The sequence below is a fragment of the Misgurnus anguillicaudatus genome, chromosome 5 (assembly GCF_027580225.2).
Source record: "Misgurnus anguillicaudatus chromosome 5, ASM2758022v2, whole genome shotgun sequence".
NCBI classification, from domain to species: Eukaryota; Metazoa; Chordata; class Actinopteri; order Cypriniformes; family Cobitidae; genus Misgurnus; species Misgurnus anguillicaudatus.
Window position 1 is genome coordinate 25240461 of NC_073341.2, and position 25751 is coordinate 25266211.

Genomic DNA, 25751 nt, shown 5'->3' on the forward strand with positions numbered 1-25751 from the left:
TGCACTTAAAAATGTGGACAGTAGACAGACCTGATGGTGCTGAATATTGCATATATCTCTGGATTAGTTTCATCTTTAGTCCTTAACAAGAACACATCCTCTGTAAATACACAAACACACATATCAAAGTGATGTCATTGGCTTATGGTATTGTGTGTCGGTTTTATTTTCTATTACCAAGCTGGTGAAAGTGTGTTTGGATGCCGTGAGGTCCGGGAACAGAACACACCAGCCGGGCTTTAATAAATGTGCTCCACTTGTTCACCAGAGCCCTCTGGCCACCCACATCATTCTGAAAGCACATAAAGAATAAATGATGAAGCACTTATGTGTGTCGAATCTTCTTCTTGAATATCCTAGTGTCGTTTACACCCAGACCACACACAATGAACTCTGGGTAGAGACTTTCCAGGAACTTTCCAATTTATGTTCTAGGCTTTTTAAAGGTGCACTGTGTAACTTTTAGAAGGATCCCATATAATATACATTATTATATTATCAATCATGTATAAAAGCCTTACATAATGAATTGTATTGTTTTTATTACCTTAGAATGAGACGTTTTTATCTACATACCCCAGGGGACCCCTTACATTAATGTCGCTGTCATGTTTGAACAGTAGCCCAAAATTGTGCTGTGGCAGCTACTATGCGTTTTAACGTTAAGGGGTGACCTGTTGATTGCAATTTGCAATCTCACCACTAGATGCCACTAAAATTTACACACCACCTTTAAAGGAAAACACCACCGTTTTTTAATTATTTTACTAAGTTCTTACCACAACTTAGATGAATTAATACATACCTATCTTTTTTCAATGTGTGCACTTTCAATCTTTGTACAGCACTTCTAATGTGTTAGCATTTAGCCTAGCCCCATTTGTTCCTATGGCTCCAAACAAAAGTTTTATAGTTACTTATGTAACTACTTTAACTACTGTAACAGTCTTTAAATAGGGAAAACATGGAAGTGTTTGGTGGCTTCTAAATTCATCCCTGTTTGGATCCTAAGGAATGAATGAGGCTAGGCTAAATGCTAACACATTCACAAGGTGCTGTACAAAGATTAAAAGTGCACGCATTGAAAAAAGATAGGTATGTATTAATTCGTCTAAGTTGAGGTAAGATCATAGTAAAATATTGAAAAACGGTGGTGTTTTCCTTAAATAGGATGCAATTAAAAATTGGGTTATCCAGCATATTTTAAAGTGCTGAGATGCATACACTACCGATCAAAAGTTTAGAAACACTTATTGATTTTGTTTCATATTTCTTAGACATTTTAGAATAAAAGCAAACTCATTAAAATATGACATGGCATAAAATAAATAAATAAAATAAAATATGAAATGGCACAAATGTAACTATAGGAATTATGACTAAAAGCATCGAAAATTAATAAAAACTGTTATTTTTATTGTTTGCTGTGCAGTCACCAAGCCTAAAATGTGCAAAATACTACTTCTGACATTTTATTGGGCACCTTCAGTGAAGATTTTTAAACAACACTGTAAGAATTGCCATCTTTACTCTCAGAAAAAAGGGTACAAAAGTTGTCACTGCGATGGTATCTTTTAAAAAGGTCCTAATATGTATCATTTCGGTACAGATATGTGGTATCAGGATGCAACTCCTAGGCACAAAGTATACATTTTGAAAAAGTACCGCCCAATGGGGTGGGTATCGATTCAGATGTTCCAGATCGATTTAATTTCGATTCACAAGCTATCAAGTCGATTCGATTTCGATTCTCGATTCAATTTTCGATTCCGGTTCTCGGGACGGTTTTTATACTCGATTCAACTCAATGAATACAGATTTAATACAAATATTATAATAATAGTAAAGAACAGTGAACAGCAGTTTACAAGTGGGTAATGAATAAAAAAAAATTTAAAAGTCACAACACAATTATCGTCGTCTTGCTTGCGCAATCTAAAATGCTTCCATACCTCTGACTTTTTATATAGTGGCATCAATGTCGATGAAGCACCTGAAAACACCATTTTAAGCACTGAATGAATGAATGACAGGCTCACCTCTCGCTTCTTGGTAACATCGCACAAGGCAAAAAAGAGGGTGACATCTAGTGAAGAAGACTAGTAATTAGATTAACGTTAATCTTACGTTCAATGTTTGCGGAAATAAATATGAAAGAAAAAAATTGATTCTGCTCTTTGAGAATCGATTTTGAATCAACCACGTTTAAGTGACAACTTTTGTACCTTCCAGTATTTATTTATGATAGTGTATGATGATGGGTTCTTAATGACTGTTTTTTCATATTTGTTAAATGTAAATTATTTTAAAACAAGTTTTCTTATGAATAAAAATATTTGTTGCCACAACTATATTTGTGTCTACAAAAGCAATTTCAGTATACACTTTCAGATGTAAAGATTTTGAAGTCGAACAGATCTCTTTCTCGAATATATAGATGTGAAAAAGAAAAGAGACAGGTAAAGAAGAAAACGGTACACAATGAACTCACTCAACACCTGGCAAATGTCTATTTATACATAAACTGTCATCTGTAATTGTTCCCGTGGGAACGACGAAAGCTTAGATAGCGTGTAATATCTCACAGCATCACTGGAGATTGAAGCACTGTAAGGGAAATACTGTCACAGATGCCAGGAAGCCTAACAGCTGGGCTTACTGTAACCCATCTCTCTCTCTCTCTCTCTCTCTCTCTCTCTCTCTCCCTCACTCACACACACAAACTGGGTGTCTAGTGTAAGGCATACAATAAAATTTCTCTGTCATTCATAGGTCAGTGTTCAAAGAGACTCTATCACATTCCCACATTATACACACTTACACCGCAGAAAGGGTGATTATCGTGTGTGTGTGTGTGTGTGTGTGTGTCTGTGTGTGTGTGCATGTATACTAGGATAAATGATGAGTGTATGATTCAGACAGAGGTATGTAAACCATCCAGCAGCTGTGTGTATGGATTTGAAAAAGCAGGATCATTACAGTATCCTGGCCTGATTGTGTCTGCATCTGTGCTGTAGTTGTGGGAACGCCGATAACGTTGCAGGAAATGTAGTGTAAAGTGGGTGTGTATGTGCTATTATCTCACCGCACACACTCGTCCAATGCGTGTATGTATGGCTCCTTCATCATCTCTCTCTGCCGTCTCTGCGGCTCTCTCAGTGAAGAAGAAATAAATTTTGTCATCATCTCTGTCTGCGCTGTCAGGAATGAGGTGAGCCGCAACAAACCTGGGCTCTGAACAGACACACACAAACAGATTATTATAATGATTGATTGTATTAACAATATACATTTTAATTGAATGGTTTGTTTTTATTTTAGTATGTCATATGTATGTGTGGAGTTCATGTGGTACCGTGCAGAATTCGCTGATCTGTCTCTGTTCTCATGGTTGAGCGAGACCCTAAACTCCTCAAAATCACAGAGTCTCTACCCAAAAAGTCAGCTGTCAGACCGGTGTACAGTTCTCCACCTGAGAGAAAGAGAGAGACTTTTAATTTACTAGTTTATTTAGTTTAATAACTTCCTTTTTATTCGCACTACTTATAATCAGCCCAGCTGCAAATGCTTTGGCAACATGTACAGTTCTGATTATTATAATATAGCAGACTTAAATTGAAATTGTGAAAGAGGTGAATGGTTAATCTTAAAATCAGAGGAATGAAAAGTATGCTGGATGGGACCCACTGTAATATTCTCTGTAATATTAAATCATGTTATCAAGTTGAAAACATACACATTTACACACAGATAGCTATTTATCAGGTGAGAGATGATGTACTGTCGACAACCATTTAATATATTTACATACACTCACATAGGTCTTTCATACCAATAGGTTTATGTAAGATGTACCACTATTTAGAAAGACAAAAAGATGTTTTATGTGGTTTTAAACACACACACTCACTTTATCTTCTCTCTATAAAATATCTGGGACAACATGTGTGTGTGTAAATGTATGTCCAACTTTACAAATACGCAATGTTACAAATCTGTCCCAAAACACACTGTACTGGCAAAATGACATAAATGAGATCCAAGATTGTGCTGTGTTGTTATACACTAACACACTGGGAGATGTTTCTATGGCCCAGAGGGCAGTAACACCCACTTACACACTGTACACTAAAACACACAACCTGGCCCAAAGAGGACCTTAAATTTCCCCCATCAGAGCAGCGGCCTATAAACTCAATGATAACTGACAAGCCGAAACCTCCACCCTGCACACACAAGAGCCAGAATACACACTAACAAAATCCAACACACAAACTAGCTTTACAAAAAAGTGAAAACTCATGAACTTCGACACACAAAGTCATACAGTATATTTAACTCCATCCAAATGTACCTGTAAAGGTGCTTGCAAAGGGTAGTTTGGGGTCATGAGGACATTTCCCCCTCCCGTTCTGCACCGTGGTACGATCCAAACTGAACACATGCTGGAAAGAAGTCAGAAAAGTCTTATGAATTTCACAACTCAGCAGTGAAGTAGTGAATTGATCTTTTATCAACATTCATAGTCTGTTAGGCCCTTTAAATATCTCTAAAACATACTTATTATTGTAGGATAAGGTTTATACTTGATGACATTTCCTAACCTTAGAATGTATGATAAATAACAATAAAATACTGCAAAAAGATGACTCTCTTACTTAATATTTTTGTCTTGTTTTCAGTAGAAATATCTAAAAAACTAAAATTAAGATGTATTTTCTTGATGAGCAAAATGACCTAAGAAAAAATATCTAGTTTTTAGACCAAAAATATTTTATTAAAATTTAAATAATTTAAATCAATTTGTGCTTAAAGGTGCAGTGTGTAATTTTTTTAAGGATCTCTTGACAGAAATGCAAAATAATATACAAAACAATATTATCAGGGGTGTATAAAGACCTTTCATAATGAACCGTTATGTGTAACCGTTATGTCTCGTATTACCTTAGAACGAGACGTTTTTATCTACCTACACAGAGGGTCCCCTTACATGAAAGTCGCCATTCTGTGCCACAGTTTTTCTACTAAGTTGTCTCCGACGATGACATGTTTGTCCGGTGGCAGCTACCGTAGCTTCTTTATGTGTTTCAAAAGCGAGGGGTGAGCAGTGGACTAAATCGTTGGTTGCAATTCGCAACCTCACCACTAGATGCCGCTAAAATTTACACACTGCACCTTTAAAACAAGCAAAAATATCTGCCAATGGGGTGATAATTAAATTAATTTTTAAACATTTTTTTCAAGAAAAAATTTCTCACCCTACTGGCAGATATTTTTGCTTGTTTTAAGTACAAATTGACTTAAATTGTATATTTTTGTTCTTTTATGGTGAAGTGATGCCCTTTCCATTTCCAGATAATGGCCCCCACAGTGCTCACAGGAACATTCAGCATTCTGGAAATGCGCCTATAACTATTCACATCAAAATGCTTTTCAACGATAAGATTTTGAGAGCGTTCTTTGCTTTTACTCATCATAAAGTCTTTCCTGTGTGCCTCCTGGGTAATGAGAAGCATTTATAGGCCATAAATTAGGACTAAAGCAGCTTATATCAATTAGTAATGATAAGGGCAGAGTTTCTCTTCCAAAACTGACAGATTTCAGGTGATCCCCTGGCTTTCTATGCCATTTTGCACCTTGTTCTCTTCATGTGTTCAATACTTATTCCCTGTGTCATTTCACTTTATTTATTATGACTCAACTTGTATACTTAAATGTTCTGATTTCTTTTTGTATGAATTCAATATTTGGCTTGATGGCTACATCTGATGGAAATTTTGTGTCAAAAGCCCACTTAGAAATCCCCTTACTGATAAAAATGCTGAAGTGTCAAATACTTATTTCCCCCCCTGTATATCAAACAAAACGAAAAACGTCTTCCATTAATGATTTTTTTGGAATCGTTAACTATGTTTTTTGGTTTTGTTTTTTGATGGGATCAAACTTGCACCAAAAGGTAAAAAAATGCACAATTAACATTCAGTTAGTGTGGTTTTGAGTCAAGAGGTTATCTACATTCCAGTAACAATAATAATTCAATTGCATTGCGGTAACAGCACAAAGGTTGTAGGTTCGATCCCAAGGGTACCTTGAATCCACTATAAGTCGCTTTGGATAAAAGCACAAATACACGAATACAACTGTCACTGATGTCAGTCACTGTGTATGGGTGCGCCCACTATAAGACACATTAAACCCCTGTTGAACTGTGCCAGTTCCCAAAATGCACAATGTAGTATTGTGTATTTGACAGCCATCCCTGACGCCCTGAGATTCCCTATGGGGTAGAAAACCAAACACACCCTAAAAGAAACAAGACCATGCTGGCACAGAAATATTGTACTAGATTTTTTTGCTCCTGAATGTGCTTTGTCTCTTCCCTCATGATTTAGTCTTGACTAGAAGTGGACGGTACTAAAGTATTTTTGTTACATTTTCCAAGCATGTTTTTTATTGGGAAAATTTTAAAATTTAAAGCATAGAATCATACTGTTTATTTATTTATATTGTATATTAAAATGTATTTAATGCCTAATTACATGAACATTTATTTTACATTTATTTTACATTAACATTTATTTAGTAAAACGTATGATATTATGCTTTGGAATGAATGTTTTCCAAAGAAAAATCCTGATAAAATAGGAAAACTTGAAAAATGTAAGTAAAAATACTTCACTACTGTCCACCTCTAGTCTTGACCTTCAGGGTCAAACTGTTAGTGGTTTAACCTTTGACCTTAAACAGTTTGGTCTCTAATCTAAATAAGCAAATTAGATCGTCCTGGTGGGTATACACAAAGTGTGGAAGGGGAGTGAGAGTGTGAGCGCTTGTGTGTGTGTTTGTTACCTCTCCGCGGTGTCCGACGTACACGTACGCACACACGGGTTGAAACGCTCCGGTGCCACAGGCCAGCAGATGAGTGCGGTTGAATGGCTGTAGCAATCGTATGAAGTTTGCACACTCTGTCTGCAACAAACAAATAAACAACACGAAAGAGAGATGAGAATTTAGATTCACTATAGCTTCACGCATGATAACCAGCTGCTGAATTGATTGAAATATAAAGCAAACGCACAGTAGAAAATAATGTGTTTTTTTTATTAAAGCCCGCTCACGCACTCAACACGTGCAGTTTCTTATCATGAAGGATTTCTGTATGTGAGTCTGACTGTTAGTTCCCTCGAGTATTTGTTTGGAGAGGCAGGAAAAGCTACATTTTATGGATCAGAGGAAGAGAGATAGCAAACCGCAGGAAAATGATCTCCACTTAAAACAAATCACTGAGACCAATCAGAGCCTTCGGCATGGAAAGATCTCATGGTTCAATTGCCGTCGGGTCCAGAAAGAGGAAGAACTCACGCACAAATGTGCAAACACACACGGTCAACATGTACACACTCTAACTGTGGCCACCTGTGTACAGCCTCTTTGACTAGATAGGGTCAAAATCATTGAGGCATAAATGAACGAAAGGTCAAGGGTCATACAAGATGCAGGCAGATGCTCAAACTATGACCAGATGTTAAGCCGCAGAGAAGAAAGAAAGATTCAGCAGGACAATGTGCCAGGCACGTTCCCCAGATAGGGTTCAATAAAGGGCATGAAAATGTCAGTCAAACTTAATATTCTATGAATATGTTTTTATGCATTTTATTTGATGTTTGGATATCTTATTTGTTTGATCATTTTTCCACAATTTTGACAGGATTTAAAGGATAAGGAAAATGGATTCAGTCAACAACTGTGGGAAAAGGTTTTTTAAAAGTGGGATAAACCTATATTTCCACTTTTTAATTATATTTTCAACATTTTAGAATAACAACAAATTCTTTAAAGGGATAGTTCACCCAAAAATTAAAATAATGTCATTAACTTCTCATGTCTTTCCAAACTTGTAAGACATCCGTTCATTTTCAGAACACAGTTTAAGATGTTTTAGATTTAGTCTGAGAGCTTGTTAAAAATGTATGTACGGTATACTGTCCATGTCCAGAAAGGTAATAAAAACATAATCAAAGTAGTCCATGTGACATCAGTGGGTCAGTTAGAATCTGTTGAAGCACTGAAAATACATTTTGGACCAAAAATAACAAAAATTATGACTTTATTCATCATTATCTTCTCTTCTCGTCTGTTGTGAAGCACATGCGCGAGACTAAAGTCACGTGACTGCAGTAACGCGGATGATGTACGACGCGGCTGACGTGTTATCTGGTGCACCTCACATGTTTTTTTTGTTTTGTTTTTTGTGCACCCGGGATTTTTTACAGTCTGAGGGAGACGCACGCTGTAAGTTTGAAAAAAAACTTTGCAAACATGTCTGAGGATAACACGTCGTCCGCGTCACTGCAGTCAGGTGACTTTAGTCGTGTGCATTCGCTTCACAACAGACGCGGAAGAGAAGACAATGATGAATAAAGTCGTAATTTTTGTTATTTTTAGACCAAAATGTATTTTCAAAACTTCAACACATTCTTACTGACCCACTGATGTCACATGGACTACTTTGATGATGTTTTTATTACCTTTCTGGACATGGACAGTATACCGTCCGTAGATTTTCAATGAAGGGTCAACAAGCTCTCGGACTAAATATAAAACATTTAAACTGTTTTTTTGAAGATGAACAGAGGTCTTAAGAGTTTGGAACAACATGAGGGTGAGTCATTAATGACATTATTTTCATTTTTGGGTGAACTATCCCTTTAAAACTATGAGATAGCACAAATGTAACTATGGGCATTATGTGGTGACTAAATGTATCCAAAACTTAAAATTATATTGGAGCATCTTTAAAGTAGCTTCCCTTTGCCTATAATTGGCAAAATTGTAGTCTTAGCGTTTTATCAGGCTTCTCGCCATTCTTTATACAATATCTAAAGAAGTTCTATGTACTGTATATGAGCTCTTAGCTGCCTTTCAACCTGATCTCACGAATTTCCGTGGCATAGCCACCAAATTTTTTGCTAATTTTTCCGTGGCATTCTCATGCATCTCCGCATATTTCCGTGGTCCTGCCACGGACTTTCTTTTCCGTGGCATTCTCACGGATTGGTTACTCAACTGTTTTGTCCTATTTTCTTACCATTGTCACTTCGGTTTAGGGTTAGATTTACATAAAATGACATCCCTACCCAAACCCAACTCTAAACCCAACACCAGGCGACAATTGATTAAAGTTTAGAAAATATAAAAGAATATATCAGAAAAAATAGTATAAACCAATACTTAAAGTGACATACTAACGCAAACACCAAATCCAACCCTAAATCGAAGCGACAATGGTTTGAAAACAGGAAAAAGCAGTTGAGTAACCAAGCCGTGAGAATGCCAAGGAAAAGAAAGTCCGTGGCAGGACCACGGAAATATGCGGAGATCCGTGAGAACGCCACGGAAAAATGAGCAAAAAAGTCTATCCCACGGAACTTTGTGAGATCATGTTGTGGCTTTTCTTTAATATTTGCTCCAATTTATCCATTTCAGAAATATTTTTAATAAACTTTTTGTTTTCTAATGACAGAAATGAATATGTTTGCCCAGCTATATTTTTAAAGTAATTTCAAACATTTTAACACATAAATTTAGATTTTAAGATCATAATGAACATTTCAATCAAGTGTTTCAAAACTTAAAAATAATATGACATTAAAACATAGTCTGGTGATATTTTTCATGAATAAACGGAGTGTTTTATTTAACTGAACAGTGAATGAGCTCTGTGTTCTGGGCACATCATTTATTTGTTTGTTCTTAACGCCATTCCAACATGTAACTGGTAATCTACACCCACAAGTTGATCCAAACACACACTGGGGAAGGGGCAATTCCAATTCACCTAACCTGCATGTTTTTGGAGTACACCCAAACTGACAGGGGAACATGTAAACTCCACACAAAAAAGCCACCTGACCTAGCCGGGACTCAAACCAAGGAACTCCTTACTGAGTCACTGTGCCATCACTGGCACATCATTTCAGTTCATAACTGTGTTGCTTCAATGTTACACCAGTTGAATCCTAAATGAAAAACAAATATCCTGTTCAATACCCCAACACACAGAGTTATTAAAACACTGCTGTGAAATCAAACTCACCTGTCACATGAAACGATGCTGTTGGGACAGTCACCAGAGCATGTTACCATGGAGACACCATATGTCTCCACTTTATGAGTAAAACACTAGCAGATGCTGTGCGTGTGTTTGGGTGTGTGTGTGCGCGCACCATTAGTTACAGGAACAATTTATCTCATAATTAACTTATTTGTAGTGATAAAAGACAAAATGGATAGACCATAAAAAGAAAAAGAACAAGAAACGAAAATAGAAGAAAGTGTGAAGATGCATAAAGGAATGAAAGCATGCAGATGGTTTGTGTATTGGGACATCTCTTTTCAATCATTACTGTTGGTTTGAAGGACTCATGATTAGTCGCACGTACACATGGAAGCAAGACAATAATAAGTGAGTGGGTCAGTTCTCCTTTATGGGCGTTTGCCTTGTTTGCTTTAGCCAATTGCAGGACATCATAATATAGCTAAAGATAGACAAATGTTTTCATTTAAACCTCCAGAAGGAAAAAAACATAATGATGCAATGAATCACATAAGCCAACCTCTCTAAAATAAAAACATTAGGGATTTCTGTGATCATCTGTTGGATTTAGGATATTCATGGAAGAACTGTTGTTAGTGTTAAATATATCTGATTCACAAAAAAACTTTGAAAACTGTGACAGCTGGACCCCGCTTTTGAGCGTGTGTGTATTTTTTGTGTGTTTTAAGAAAAAAGAAATGGTCCTACACTGCAACATGACCAAATTAGCAAGCTTCAATCAGATGAAAGCCAAACTACTATAGAGTTTGTTTGGATACAAAAGCAATTGATTTCAACAATAAAAGACATAGAAAGTATATTCTCCTCATTTCAGAAAGTTCATAAGCTTAGTTATCCAAAAAAAAGTTTTAATAGTACTAAAAGCTCATAATCATAGGGGAAGCATTTTAGCGCAAAAGAGCACCTATATAGCACCTCTGCAGAACCAAGTGGTGCTAAAGCATGAAAATAGCACCAAACTTCAACATAGCACAATATGGTTCTACACAGGTGCTACATAGGGGATCTTTAGCACTAAAATGGTTCCCATACACTCTAAAAAACAAACGGTGCTATATAGCACCAAAACAGTTGCTTTGGATCGTAACGATAGAAGAACCATTTTTAGTGCCATATAGCACCGGTGAAGAACCAGTGAAGCACCAGTGAAGCACCTGTGTAGAACCATATAGTGCTATGTAGAACCATATGTGGTGCTATATGGCCCCTATATGGTTCTACACTGGTGCTTCACTGGTGCTTCACTGGTTCTTCACCGGTGCTATATGGCACTAAAATGGTTCTTCTATCGTTACGATCCAAAGCAATTGTTTTGGTGCTATATAGCACCGTTTGTTTTTTTAGAGTGTATGATTACGAGCCAGTAAACCACTTTTAGTGCTATTTAGCACCATTTCTTTTAGAGTGTATTCCATGTTACACATGATCAAGTTGCATTTTATTTCTTTATTTTTCCTGTTATCATTACAAGAACAGATCTAAATCCCATTTTTACTGAAACACTTTTGGTAAAAGCAGAAACAGACTGTTAGTCTCTCACCTCAGGATCTTTCCCTTTGAGAATACAGTCCTCACGGTTACCAGGCAACGATGGCCAATGAATCTACAGATAAAGAGAAAGAATATATGAGATTTATTTCGTCATCGTAAATTTAAACTCTGGCACATCCAGACTCATTTACTTGCTACAATTACATTTCCACAGGGCCAGACACTAACCCAAACAGACAACAGAGAGGGAAAGAGTGCATGTCACAGGCAGGGTGTTTGTGTTTGCTGCTGCCACAAGTGTCAAGAATAAAAGATTTAAGAAGCAACTGATTTATAAAAACCTATCTGTGCAATAAAAACCAGTTGCGATGTATAATTATTTTATAAAATATAATTATACTCTCAAGTCTGCAGCAATAAAAACTCTTGTCATCAATATATCTATGCCATTATTGCACATACTAACACATTGATTTCCCATGTGTTTCAGGATATGGCACACAAATGCTGTCAAATTTTGACCTCACAGGAATTTTTGGATTTGTTTGTACAGTTCTGCAAACATCTAAAATAAAACACACTGATATTAATCATATTTTAAGTTCAAGTTGCATGCAGCCGAACAGTAAAATATTGAGTTGTTACAGCCTTTCTGTGTGAGCCAGTTTATAATATAAATGTTTGTTTTTGGACTGCAGCACCATGCGACATTTATTTCCTTTTTTTAATCAAAACCCTAAACGTAAAATTTTTGCAATAAACAGTTATAATATTTTGCAATATATTTTGATTATAAACTTAATTCAGTGCCTGGCCGTAACATAAATCAAACAGTGTGAAGCAAATAAAACAAGGATTTGCACTTGTAAAGACATCTGTTCAGTACAATCAGGATCTGAGGATTGTCTGACCTTGTTCGGCTTTGTGAAAGATATGCAGTTATTTTTGCTATAAAAATATTTGATCTCTTCCAGTCTTCATATGATTAAATCATTAGTGAGTCACTATCTTTTCCTGACCTCTCTTACATGTTTTGACTTTGTCTAAATCGGAACCTGGAATCAACTACATTACCAGCATGCTTCCTTTGCGTAAAGGCTTTTCCTGTTTCCCAAATTAGTCATCGTCTTTATTTTTAAAAACACTTATGGGACAAAGTATAGGGAAAGAAGGTATAGGAAGTAATAGAAAATTTCGGATATACAGTGTCCAAATATAAAGTGTTTAAGATTAATCATTCTTCAGAGAAAAACAACAGCTAGTTAACAGTAACTACATGTTCAACAGGGAAGGAAGTCTGATCAGAGTTAAGTAATGTTTTCCCCTCAATTAGAAACATGATTGATTTTTGTGGCATCTTTCATTTTGGGTGAGAATTTTTACTGATAATATCTGTGTCCAGAAAAATTGTTGTACACATACATTTACAAACATATTCCCTCTTGTGTTGACCTCTTTGTCCTGTGGTCAAAGGGTTAAAGACTTTATTTAGAAATAAATTTAGCTTTGTCACTGCAGTATAAATGATTTATAACATTTTAATAACACTAAAATAACTTCAGATTCTTTAAATGCTAAGGTAGGTGGCCAATTAAAAGCTTTGCAAGGTAAATAAGGATCTAACCAAACAAAAAATTGTCTATTCCTGGGCCAAAGTTCAAAGGTCGTACCCAAAAAGGTGGAAGGCACTCCTACAGGTCTGTTACTATGGCAATACACTTCCTCTTCTTGTTAATAAGGCCACACACAATGATAAGGTCTTTGGAGACATAAAGTGTGATCTTACAAACATACACATACAAAAATAACCTTGCCTGTTGCTCCAGTGACTCAGGTCAAAAGATATTCACAGAAACTTTCATTAAGTTAGGTCACACACAAACCAAAAGTCAAGCTTTTATAGTTCATTTAGTTAGTACCTATTTGCAAAACTATACAAAACCAATAAAGGTTACCACCAAACATTCCAAATTAAGCAATACTATTTATGTGTTTATGTGTATTAGTGTAGTCTAAACAGGTCTTTCTCACAAGTGAGGCCAGTTTACATCACTTTTTATAGACGGTTTTAGCAGTAACAACATAAACAAGCGGCTGTTGTAGTCCGCACGTAACTTCTGGTAAACTCTGCTAATAATAAATAACAAAGTTCTTTAAACATAGTTTATTTATATATCAAGCAAAAAACAACAACACATAGATTACCTAGGAAACCAAAACATTTGTTATTTTCGATGAGGCATTTGTCCAAGAGATCAGTTTAGCAACTAGTCAGACCATTAAAAAAATGAAAGCGGAAATAAAGTTCGGATCCAGACGTGTATCGCGTCAGCGCACGTGGGTCCGATGAAACGGTCTATATTTTATAGTTAATTATTTTAATAACTTAAACTTAAAAATCTGATGCATGGTCAAATATTCTAGGAAAATAAAACATGACACTGTAGACACAAACACAAACCTATAGTATAATGCAAATGTTTTTTATGTTAGGATAATACTATCACCATCACTACTTGTTGTCTGTAATAAAGAGCTGTAAAACCCCCCTTGGGCTACTTAATTAATAATAATAGCACAAGTTACCATAATAAAATAAGGTAAATAGCTGTGTAAAAAGTGGGATAATGTACTGGGGAGTCCTGATTACACTGTCAGGGCTTTCTGCCTATACAACCCTGTATCAGGAAATTATGTATAGTCATGTAATTTTGTGAGTGTTTTCCACGCTTTTCCGCCTTTTTGCGTGAACATGTCACATATTTTGGTGCAGAGATGTTCACAAGTCTCTGAGCTCAAGTCCGAGTCAAGTCTGAAGTCTTTGACCTCGAGTCCAAGTCAAGTCTGAAGTCTTTGAGCTTGAGTCCAAGTCAAGTCTGAAGTCTCTGGGCTCGAGTCCAAGTCAAGTCTCAAGTCTCGTTGTAACAAATAAAATTCTAATAACAAAAAGAAATTATAAACATTTATAAAAAAAAAAAAAGTTGCACATTAAGTAAGGTCAGTGGTGTAGTCTAGATTTTTGTAGTGAGTATACTGTGATTTTTTCCTCTCACCCTTATGCTCACTCGTCCCAGCGCAACGCACCACCACTCACAGATGCATACAGTATGGATCTTCATGTAACAGAGCATTCTGAAAGTGTACTCATAAACACATAAACTGAATGTGTTATCAACATGTCAGTTTATTATAAGAAAAAAAAAAGAGTTTAACAGCCAATGGGTTTACAGCTGGGGAAACTGGACTGATTTTTAGACTGGTTTAGTGTTAATTAACATCTAACTCGGGGCCAAAACTTACTCAACTGTTTATTAAATTTAAATAAACTGTTTACAATCTTCAATCCGTGACTAACACATGCATTGAAAAAGAAAAATATCCACTCTTTCAATAGCTATTATCTGACAACTATTGATAACATTACCATGTGTAATTTAATGGTGTAAATGTTTTTAATTAATACACATTTAAGATTACCATGAATTAACTCTAATTTGCATAGTCATTGATATAAAAAGCTTATTTTTTGCATATAATACAAGCATTGTCTAAAAATGAAAATAGGCTTTTTTACTTAATTTTATTACAAGATTATCATGTAGCCTAATATTAGACACCCACACCAAAGTGGAGAAAATTATCTTTGCAAGTCTGAACTGAACATCAACGCAGACATGAATTTCCTCACAGAAGTTTAAGATCATATACATCTTGAACGTAGATATATAAACGAACACAGAGAAGGGAAGTTTAACACTGTGAAGTACAAGCAAACATGCTGAAGGCAGCTAAAAACCATCAGGATATAATCACGGGCTTATTTTATTGCACTTGAAACCTTATCTATTAAACTGGACTGATGATTTAAATGTTGTTTACTCACATGTGCGTTGTTAACTCTCGGATTTCATGTTGAAGCACTGCTCCACTCGTTCACTTCTCCAGATGGACAATTCCTGTTTGTTTACAGTGTCGCGTGAGCAGCTACACTGCAGGTTCGAGTTCATTTCGCGCTAAGCAGACCGCTTGGTGATGTTAAAGTACCGCGAGAGCGATTCAAAGTAGATTTCTCCATGTGATAACTGAAATCACTCTCGCGGTACTTTGTTGTCACTTGCCTGTGGGTTCTTGTTAGTGATGGGTCGTTCGCGAACGAGCGGCTCTAAGAGTTGATTCTTTGTAGCGAACGAGCAGAGCCAAATCTTCAGACGCATGCAGGGGAGCCGGCTCTTCTAAGGGAGCCGAGCCAGAAGAGCCGAATCTATGAAAAGAGCCGGACTGCCATCACTAAAATGTAGAGCCAGCGCTTGAGCCGAAAGAGCCGAATCAATGGAAAGAGCCGGACTGCCCATCACTAGTTCTTGTGGCGCCACAGCAGCCTGCTCCCCAGTCACTCTAGATCCGCTATAGTATTAATTTGATTTCATACGCCGATCGGATCGCGCAGTTCGGCAAGTACAGTATGACACAAAGTAGCGCAACTCTGGACCTGACTGGAGCTGGACCGTATACACTGAACCGCATGTGCGTACAGAAATCTGCTCACTTGAGCGCCTTTTTGCGGTTAAATTGTTTAACCATTTTAACAATTGCAAGCCTTAGAAACACGCTAATGATAAACTTACCCTATTTAAATTGCATATTAATCCGCAAATCACATGCGAGCCGAACCGCGGATCCGTCACAGCTCTACCCAAAGCTTAGATGAATGCCACAGCAGCGGCTGCCTGCAGGTACAGTCGACATGTATGTTGTTTGCGGCCGCGCGCGCGGAGCAGATACGTCACGTGTTACGTTGTGGGCAGGTTGTAGGTAACGGAGGGAGCTATGACAGCGAGCTCATCAGACGTTTCCTAAAAATAAACATTGTTCACGAGTCGCGCGGCTCGAGTCCGAGTCGAGTCTGAAGTCTTTGAGGGTCGAGTCTCAAGTCGAGTCTGAAGTCACTGTGTGTGCGACTTAAGTCGCACTCGAGTCCGAGTCTCAAACTCGAGTCCCCATCTCTGTTTTGGTGAACGTGTCACTATCACGTATTTGTTACTTAACTGTTTTGTCCTATTTTCAAACCATTGACTGAAGCGACAAAGGTAAGAAAATAGGACAAAACAGTTAAGTAACAAATACGTGACAGTGACACATTCACAGAAATACGTGACATGTTCACGCAAAAAAACGTGTCAGTGTCACCGAAAACACTCACAAAATTACGTGACTATAGACGGTTTCATCGGACGCACGTGCACTGACGTGATACACGTCTGGATCCGAACTTTACTTCCGGTTTCGTTTTTTTTAATGGTCTGAGTAGTTGCTAAACTGATCTCTTGAACAAATGACGCGTCAAAAATAACAAATGTTTTGGTTTCCTAGGTAATCTATGTGTTGTTTTTTTGCTTGTTATAAATAAACTACGTTTTAAGAACTTTGTTGTTATTTAATCTTAGCGGAGTTTACTGGAAGTTACGTGCGGACCACGACAGCCACTTGTTTATGTTGTTACTGCTGAAACCGTCTATAGGTACGTTATTTCGAGATAATGGGTTGGCCTATACATTATCTTTTACTTAATACATATAACAAATGGGGAACTAAATATAGTAGAGCATTTCTGGGGGTTAATATTTATGAACTATGAATATAGTAAATATAGATTTATGAATATTTATGTCTCCCTCTTGGTCCTTCTGGCTCTTACTCACGTTCTCTCTTTGTAATCATGTGTAAAATATGTCAGCACATGTAAGTGTCTGTGGATTTTATCTTTGTATGTAGATAACAGTCTCCAGATAGTCAGACTGAATAACATGGCAAATCTCTCCAACACGCACCAACATCATCACTTGCACTTTTTTCTTGAACATCTTTTTAAACATTATCACAACAAGTCTTAACACTAGTAACACTAGTCCAGAAGTTATCATTTCTACTTTTTAGCTGGCACACAACAAAAGCATCAACCTAAATCTGGTACTTGTAATAATCTATTTGCAAAAAATATTTTTGTATATGCTATAAAATCTGGTAACGTATACTATAATTTAACTTCTTGACAGTTATATTCCTAACCATACTATTGTTGAAAAACGTTGGCATATGATCCGAAACATTACTGCTTTTGTCATTTTAAATAAACTTTGCTGATGCTTTCAAAACTGTCACAAGAACCTCTAGCAATTTCAACACACATACCTCTCTGTAAGCTAGCCAAAAACACTTCAATACATCACAGAAAACCAAATGTTTACATTTGTAAATCATAAAAGCACATGCACTGAATAAGATTAATGAATTTACACTGGCTAGACGATTCTGTCAGTTGGCCCCAAACATTATAACACTGGCCCCAGGCCATATTGAGCCCTGCACAATGTGTTAGTGTGTGTAACAATATGCAGTACCTCTTTAGCATCATGTGTATGATCCAGTTTCAGTGAATACAGAACATCTTTTCCTCCCAGAAAAAGCCTGTCATGATATTCATCCAAAAACACAGCTGACAAGTGCAAATCACCACGTAAACCGCTGAAGACTGCTGTACGGTTTGTGGCCAGCAGATCTGTGGGAAAGAGACAGAGTGATATAGAGAGATATGAATTATGAATGGCCTGACAACCAAAACCACATTTCAACAGAACAAATTACAATCAATCTTTTTCTCAGACTGAGAGAATGTTTGGGACATTAATGAAATCCAGAAAATGCCCCCTTTTCGTAAATCAGCATATAAAACACCACAATAAAACTTGGAGCGTGTGGAATGTGATTGGTGACTGCTCTGCTGCCAGGGAATTCTTTAGGAAGGATTTGGAATTTAAAACTAAACCCATTCCTGCTCCTCTCTCTCTCGGTAACTGTGCTTTATTGGGATGAGTTTATTAAGCTGGTTTCCTTGAGGTAGATCACACATTTCAGGCTAAACCTGACCCCTCCACACGTACATTCTCTTGCTATCTTTCTCATGTATCCCAAAGCACAACTCAACACTCCCTTCACATTCCCTAATATAACATGTGACTGGACAGACAAGAGGATCTTCTGAGGGTGGAATAAGGTCTTGTTGAGAGGGCGGCATGCACACGTATGAACACGCTAATAGGGCGCCGTTGAAAATACGACAGTATGAACAGAAGCCAAACAACAAAGCCAAGTGTTCAACCACAATTATAAACACACCATAATGCACTCCCAAACAAATCAATTAAACTCAATAAGTTCACACAAAACTTTTTACTATTGCTGGAAATAAGTTTAAAAACACATTGTTCTGGGCCTCTAGGGTTTAAAATTGGGTGAGGTGTTTGATATAAACCTCAAATGCCCTTTATCCAAAGTTAAGGATTTGTTTGAATTCTTTATTAGTGTAAGCGATGTTGCGTGCAAGTTTCACAATAAAATAATCTATATTAGAGCATTCAATGTTAAGTTTCTAGAATACAGTGTCATAATTTAAAATTATTGAGACAAACACATACTTGCAAAACAAAAGCCATACAAACACAAAGTTACAGATCACTGTTTGTAGGTCATTTAGCAGACACTATTTATCCCATGGGTACATAAAGAAACATTTATTACAGGGCTGAATGATCTGTGTTACAGTGCCCTGCTCGAAGACTCCAGTGGTGGTAGATGATCTTATATCTTTCCCATTCATGAATCAACCCTGTGTCCCCACTGAAACAAAACATCTGAAGACAATTAACCAAAACAAAGACACCACATCCAACAAAATTTAGTGCTCCCTCCCCGTCTCTTGTAGATATGATCAATTACTCCCTAACTTCCTTCTTGTTTCCCTCTTGGATAATGTGTCCTTATTATCCACATACACGTTGATACAAAAACCCACATCTGCACATTACTGCAGCACGTTTAGGAAAAGTGGCCATGTTTCATCTTGCCAAATCTGCACACACATTTATCTACATTTATCACATGTTTCATAGCTTAATATCTGTATGGTGTTGTCAGAAACAGTATAAGGTGAAGGAGACAATATGTCAAAAGCCTTTAAGCAAAAAGAGCCAAATGGCTTATTTATAAAATTTAGGAGTGTGATTCTCGAAAAAGCTTATTTTGTGACACCATTGCAAGTACTTTCTCTTTTAAACAAATGTGACCCTGTCAGTGAAATCCAGGCTATGTAAATATTCATTTCAAGCATTACTTTCACTTCAATTTCAATCTTTGACATGGCCTTACTCTGTGAATATTAACAAGACCAAGGTTATAATTTCATAAAATGTTCTTTACATTATGTAGCATGATTTAGAAAACAGTGAATCACCTTAACTTAAAACTTTAAGTTTCACAGGCAGGGTCACAAATATTAGCACTAGTGTAAATGCGTAAATATTGTACACTCTCAGAAAAAAGGTACATAAAGGTACAAAAGTTGTCAAAACCTTTTCAAAAAGTACACTTTTGTACCTGAAAGGGGACATTTCACACAAGTTTTTAAGATGTAAAATAAATCTTTGGTGTCCCCAGAATACGTATGTGAAGTTTAAGCTTAAAATACCCCATAGATAATTATAACATGTTAAAATAGCCATTTTTTAGATATCTGCTAAAATTTGCCATTTTGGGTGTGTCCTTTTAAATGCAAAACGAGCTGATCTCTGCACTAAATAGCATTGCCATGGTTGGATAGTCCAAATTAAGGGGCGGTATTTTCCCCTTGTGGCATCACAAGGGGAGCCAAATTTCAATTACCTATTTTTTCACATGCTTGCAGAGAATGGTTTACCAAAACTGGGTTACTGGGTTGATCTTTTTCACATTTTCTAAGTTAACAGAAGCACTGGGGACCTAATTATAGCACTTAAACATGGAAAAAGTCCCCTTTAAGGGTGCATATTGGTACCTAAAATGGACACATTGGTACCTTAGAAGTACATATTGGTTCCTCAAAGGTACATATGTGTACCAAAATAGTACATTTTAGGACCTTTTTAAAAGGTACCACCCCAGTGACAACATTTGTAACTTTATTTCTGAGAGTGTACTGTACAAAACTGTACAGCTGTGTAAATAACCTTCTCTTTTAAGAATAACAGCTCACAATCACTAGTTTAATTAAATTAAACCTAATAAAATGACAAGATGACACAACACAGGAGTTTGGCAGACACACTGTATGTACACACACTTGACGTCATCTTTTATGTGTTTGTGTGTGTGACAGTAAGACCCCGCAAGTGTGCCAGTAGATGAGTAAACGTTTGGAAACCAGACCTGAAACGTAATGTTGGGATGAAGTAGTTATGACACACATCTGGCGTAGCAAACTGTTAAACTATTGCATGCTTCATAAATGACTTAGCTTATAATAATGTGTGTGTACAGCATTAAGAGAAAAAAAACATATATAAAGATATACAAAGAAAGGGGCTATAAAAGTGCGGCATGATAAATGCAAAACTCAGTTTATAGGGTGTGTCTGCATTCTAATCAGTGGCACATGCTAGTGCTGAAGTAGTTCATTTTCTTGGTTTCTCTCTCTCTTCTCTTTTGCATCAACAGGCTTTCCACACAGTGGCACTCCACCAACTTTCTAAACAACTGTTAATAACACACACGTGTGTTGGCATCTGTTGTACCTTTTAGATTTTTGCCCCTTGGTAATTAAGTGAATGCGAATGTATAGAGCATTATGCATTACAGATGTCCAGACCATTTGCCTTATGGATTGCATTTAATCTGGGTTTGTGTGCACTTGATTAAGTCTGATATATAAATTAAGGGACATAGAAAGTGAGATATATGAGTATTTTATTGTATTCATTAGAAGTGAGTCATGGTTTGAGCTTTCGTGTACATTAATAAATTGCATATATTTTCTCATGCACTTATGTTACTGTTTGTATGTGATCAGTATGGGGTTCAAGCTTTGGGTTGCATCTGTCAGCAGTTGTGTGATGGAACTAATGGATTATTGGCTGGTTCAGCAAGCATTAGGGGAGATGAAATTGATCATGCAGGAAGATCTCATGGTGTCTTCCCCAGGCACCGCGAATACACACAACGCCCCTCTCAAACACGGGTGCTGCCAGAAAGTGTGTTTAACCTCGTCAGATACCAAATTTGATTCAGATTATGTCAACACTACACAGCAGGTTTAACATTCATCTCGCATTCATTCTGACTGTGCCCAAAAACACATCGCAAATATTCATTGCTCTGTTGCACTATAATTGTCATGGTCCTGCCAGTCTGTTATAGTTATTCATAGTAATTCATGGTCATGTGGCAGGATTGTGGCAGTACCCATGTTTTGTGTTGTAGCACATGGCCTTTTGTTTGTGTAGTGTGCTGCAGTGTCTTGTCTCTGGCCCCGCCCCCTTGTTTCCTTGTTAGTATATTCATTATTGGTTAACTCCCCGCACCTGAGCTTTCCTTATTATCTTGTTTAGATTTCTCTATTTAAGGCCCCAGTGTGTCTTGTCCTGTGCTGAATCGTTTTGTATAGTTCTGTGTGTTTTGAACCCTTGCTCTTGTTACCTATTGTCAGCAAGTCAAGTCAAGTCAAGCCAAGCCAAGTCTAGTCTCGTGTGGTGTTTTCTGTCTAGTTGTTGTTAGAGTTTGTCTGTTGCCCCCTTGTGGGCTTTTTGGTTAATAAACCCCCCTTGAGTTCAACATTACCTGCACTTGGGTCCCGTCTCTCTGTAAACCATGACAGGACGATTCAGCCAGTTAGGGACCCAGCAGGATTTAACGAACTCAGATTGGACCTTAATGGACCAGCTGCTAAGGTTGGCCAGTGCACCGCAGCCACTACAGCCGTCTGCACCGCAGCCACTACAGCCGTCTGCACCGCAGCCACTACAGCCGTCTGCACCGCAGCCACTACAGCCGTCTGCACCGCAGCCACTACAGCCGTCTGCACCGCAGCCACTACAGCCGTCTGCACCGCAGCCACTACAGCCGTCTGCACCGCAGCCACTACAGCCGTCTGCACCGCAGCCACTACAGCCGTCTGCACCGCAGCCACTACAGCCGTCTGCACCGCAGCCACTACAGCCGTCTGCACCGCAGCCACTACAGCCGTCTGCACCGCAGCCACTACAGCCGTCTGCACCGCAGCCACTACAGCCGTCTGCACCGCAGCCACTACAGCCGTCTGCACCGCAGCCACTACAGCCGTCTGCACCGCAGCCACAGCCGTGTGCGCAGCCCGCGCAGCAACAGTCGTCTGCGCACCAGCAACCACGGCAGCCAAGGCTCCCGTGTAGACCTTTGCCTAAGCCTCCTTGGACTTTCTTTTGGACTCTGTTATGCTTACCTTTATGAACTTTTGTTTCAGTATTATTAGTTACGTTTGTCACCTTAGACTCTGTTTATTCTAGTTTATATTCATCGTATCTGTGGTCATGTTTGGTCAGTCTTGTCTTGTCCATTGTCTTGTGTACCCCCTTGGGGAACGCCAGATGGGGTCCCCTTAAAGGGGGGCTACTGTCATGGTCCTGCCAGTCTGTTATAGTTATTCATAGTAATTCATGGTCATGTGGCAGGATTGTGGCAGTACCCATGTTTTGTGTTGTAGCACATGGCCTTTTGTTTGTGTAGTGTGCTGCAGTGTCTTGTCTCTGGCCCCGCCCCCTTGTTTCCTTGTTAGTATATTCATTATTAGTTAACTCCCCGCACCTGAGCTTCCCTTGCTATCTTGTTTAGATTTCTCTATTTAAGGCCCCAGTGTGTCTTGTCCTGTGCTGAATCGTTTTGTATTGTTCTGTGTGTTTTGAACCCTTGCTCCTATTGTCAGGAAGTCAAGCCGAGCCAACCCTAGTCTCGTGTGGTGTTTTCTGTCTAGTTGTTGTTAGAGTTTGTCTGTTGCCCCCTCGTGGGCTTTTTGATTAATAAACTGCCTTGAGTTCAACATTACCTGCACTTGGGTCCCGTCTCTCTGTAAACCATGACAATAATAAACTAACAGTTTATTAATTCAACAGTTTAATGTTAACTAAATTTGTGTTTAATTATATTAAAAGCATTTTGATCTCAATGTTTAGTCTAAAATTGATGAGTAAGTAAAAAACAGTCATCAAGTGCCCCATCAACACTGTTTAAAGAACATCCAAGGTCCCCAAAAGCAGGGGTTTTCAAACTATGGGGCAGGACCAAAATCTGGGTCACACAGTGGGATAAGGTGGGTCGTGCAACACTCGTAGAAGTTATGTGTAATTTGAACACATTATGTGTCATTTTCTGTTGATTTTGTGGTTTTGTTGTTTCAATAATAAAACAGAGATGTGTGGATTCTGGGACAATGCATTTAGTGTGTTGTCCCAGAATCAACACTAATGTGTTTGGTTTTTAACACATCCGTTCTAAGAGTAAAAGTTGCTTTGCTGTTGTGGTGAATTACACATTTGAATGTGTTGTCTTAACTTAACCTTTTAAGCATCACCCCACCCTATTGAGTTAAATCTACACTCTTGGAGCTTTCAAACAATATACAGTTTGTCATGATTAGATAAGAATTCATATGCACACATTGAAGTAAATGTAGGCGTCCTGCTGGTGGGACAGTGACATTTAGCAGAAAATAAATGTTTTAAGGCACACTCTCTTTATAAATAAATTAATTACTCTCCCTACATAATTTATTTTATAAAACACTGTTGAAATGTCTATTCTGGAGGCTTAGACCTTTCCAACAATATATAGTTTGTAGTGATAGATTAAAATTTACATCAACGATATTAATGCAAACTTAGGTGTCCTGTATTCGGGACGGCGACGCTTAACAGAAAGTAAATAGTGTTTCTTCGTGAAATTTTTACCTTACTATTACCTTACTTATGAGGTAATAAGCGTGATAATGTACAGGCAGCAGGTTGTTATCACAAAAAAACCTTCAGTGTGATACAAGACCCTCAGATTCTTGTCTGGTCCTGATCACACTGTCGTGGCTTATTTCTGCGACAACCACCTGCTACCTATATATTGTACCTTACCATAGGCTACATATACTTTACAGCACATGTAAGTATCTGGACTATTTTCTCTCATTCTCCCTCTTTCTGTCTATCATCATTTGTCACAAAATTACTGCAGGACAAATCTGGCTCTTAATGGTAAACTAATAAAAGCTCTAAAGTTTAACCCTCTCTCAGTCTCCCCTTCAATTCCACGTTTTCGTGCTTGTTTTCTCAGCGTTCCTTTTGTCAGTCTCATTCTTTAAGTCCCTCTGTCTTCTCCTCCACCCTGGCCTCTCTTGATCCCCCCCTCACCGGAGCAAGAATCAGAACGTGAGGGTTTAGATAGACCCCTCTGGACAGCAGCCATGAGAGTCACTGCCTTTCCCTCTGTACACACACAAACACAATGAGACCCCAGCAGCTAGACAAAACGCCTTGTTATGGCTACGCACACAGACTCATAAACTCGTTTGCAAGAAAGAAAGAAAGAAAGAAAGTAAGAAAGAAAGAAATTCTCACACACGGATAATCTAAGTGACAATGGGTGAAATTAATTTCATTGGCTCTCCATCTCCTGTCAACACTTTAGCTCAACAATCACATCACTTCTCTTTTCATTCACTATAGTTTCTGACATTTCTTTTTTTGTCCTTTATTACCCTGCTTTCTTTAAGCAGCCATATCTCCATATGTTTCCTTGAGTGCAGTTTTTGTGTGCCAGCTGGATTTATGTGCTTGAAAGCATTAAGGATACAATTAAGTTTACATGTTTTCTTGTAACAACTCCCATGATGGTCATCAGCTCAGGGGTTAAAAAAATCAAATTACAGTTTAAGTGACCAGCAGCTGTTTTGCATTTTATCAGTGAGTGTGATCAACTCAAGAGCTTGTGACCTAATTGCGGTAAGCGTCAAGCTCCGCTCAGCTCAAAAGGAAACAGCCACAATACCGTATTGTTCGGCAACGTTACACCAGATACTCTTGACTGACGCCACATGGATGGAGGAAAAGTGTGTTTTGTATTAGATTCACCTGCATTCATTTTCCACAGTTAAAGTATTCCTGTCTCCTTTTTATGTGCATATTTATTTTACTGTATCTGTGTGAGTGTGTATGTATGGACTTTGTGTGTGATTCGTGTTGCAATATCTACATCAACTGTTTTTATTAAAGTCAGAAATTTCATATGATATATTTCATACAATAAATTAACCCGAGAA

The 25751-nt window shown here is 37.8% G+C and overlaps 1 protein-coding gene across 1 annotated transcript in view; it reads right to left on the reverse strand.

Annotated features, from left to right (window-relative positions):
* Positions 1–25751, reverse strand: part of sema3bl (sema domain, immunoglobulin domain (Ig), short basic domain, secreted, (semaphorin) 3bl) — a 35495-nt gene that overhangs the window by 7614 nt on the left and 2130 nt on the right. The window contains exons 2-9 of the mRNA XM_073867798.1: positions 18007–18164; positions 11658–11720; positions 6850–6969; positions 4355–4445; positions 3356–3472; positions 3086–3234; positions 178–292; positions 31–100 (exon numbers count right to left, since the gene is read on the reverse strand). Of these exons, the coding sequence (XP_073723899.1) occupies positions 31–100; positions 178–292; positions 3086–3234; positions 3356–3472; positions 4355–4445; positions 6850–6969; positions 11658–11720; positions 18007–18164 (883 nt within the window). The remainder of the gene's footprint in view (positions 1–30; positions 101–177; positions 293–3085; positions 3235–3355; positions 3473–4354; positions 4446–6849; positions 6970–11657; positions 11721–18006; positions 18165–25751) is intronic.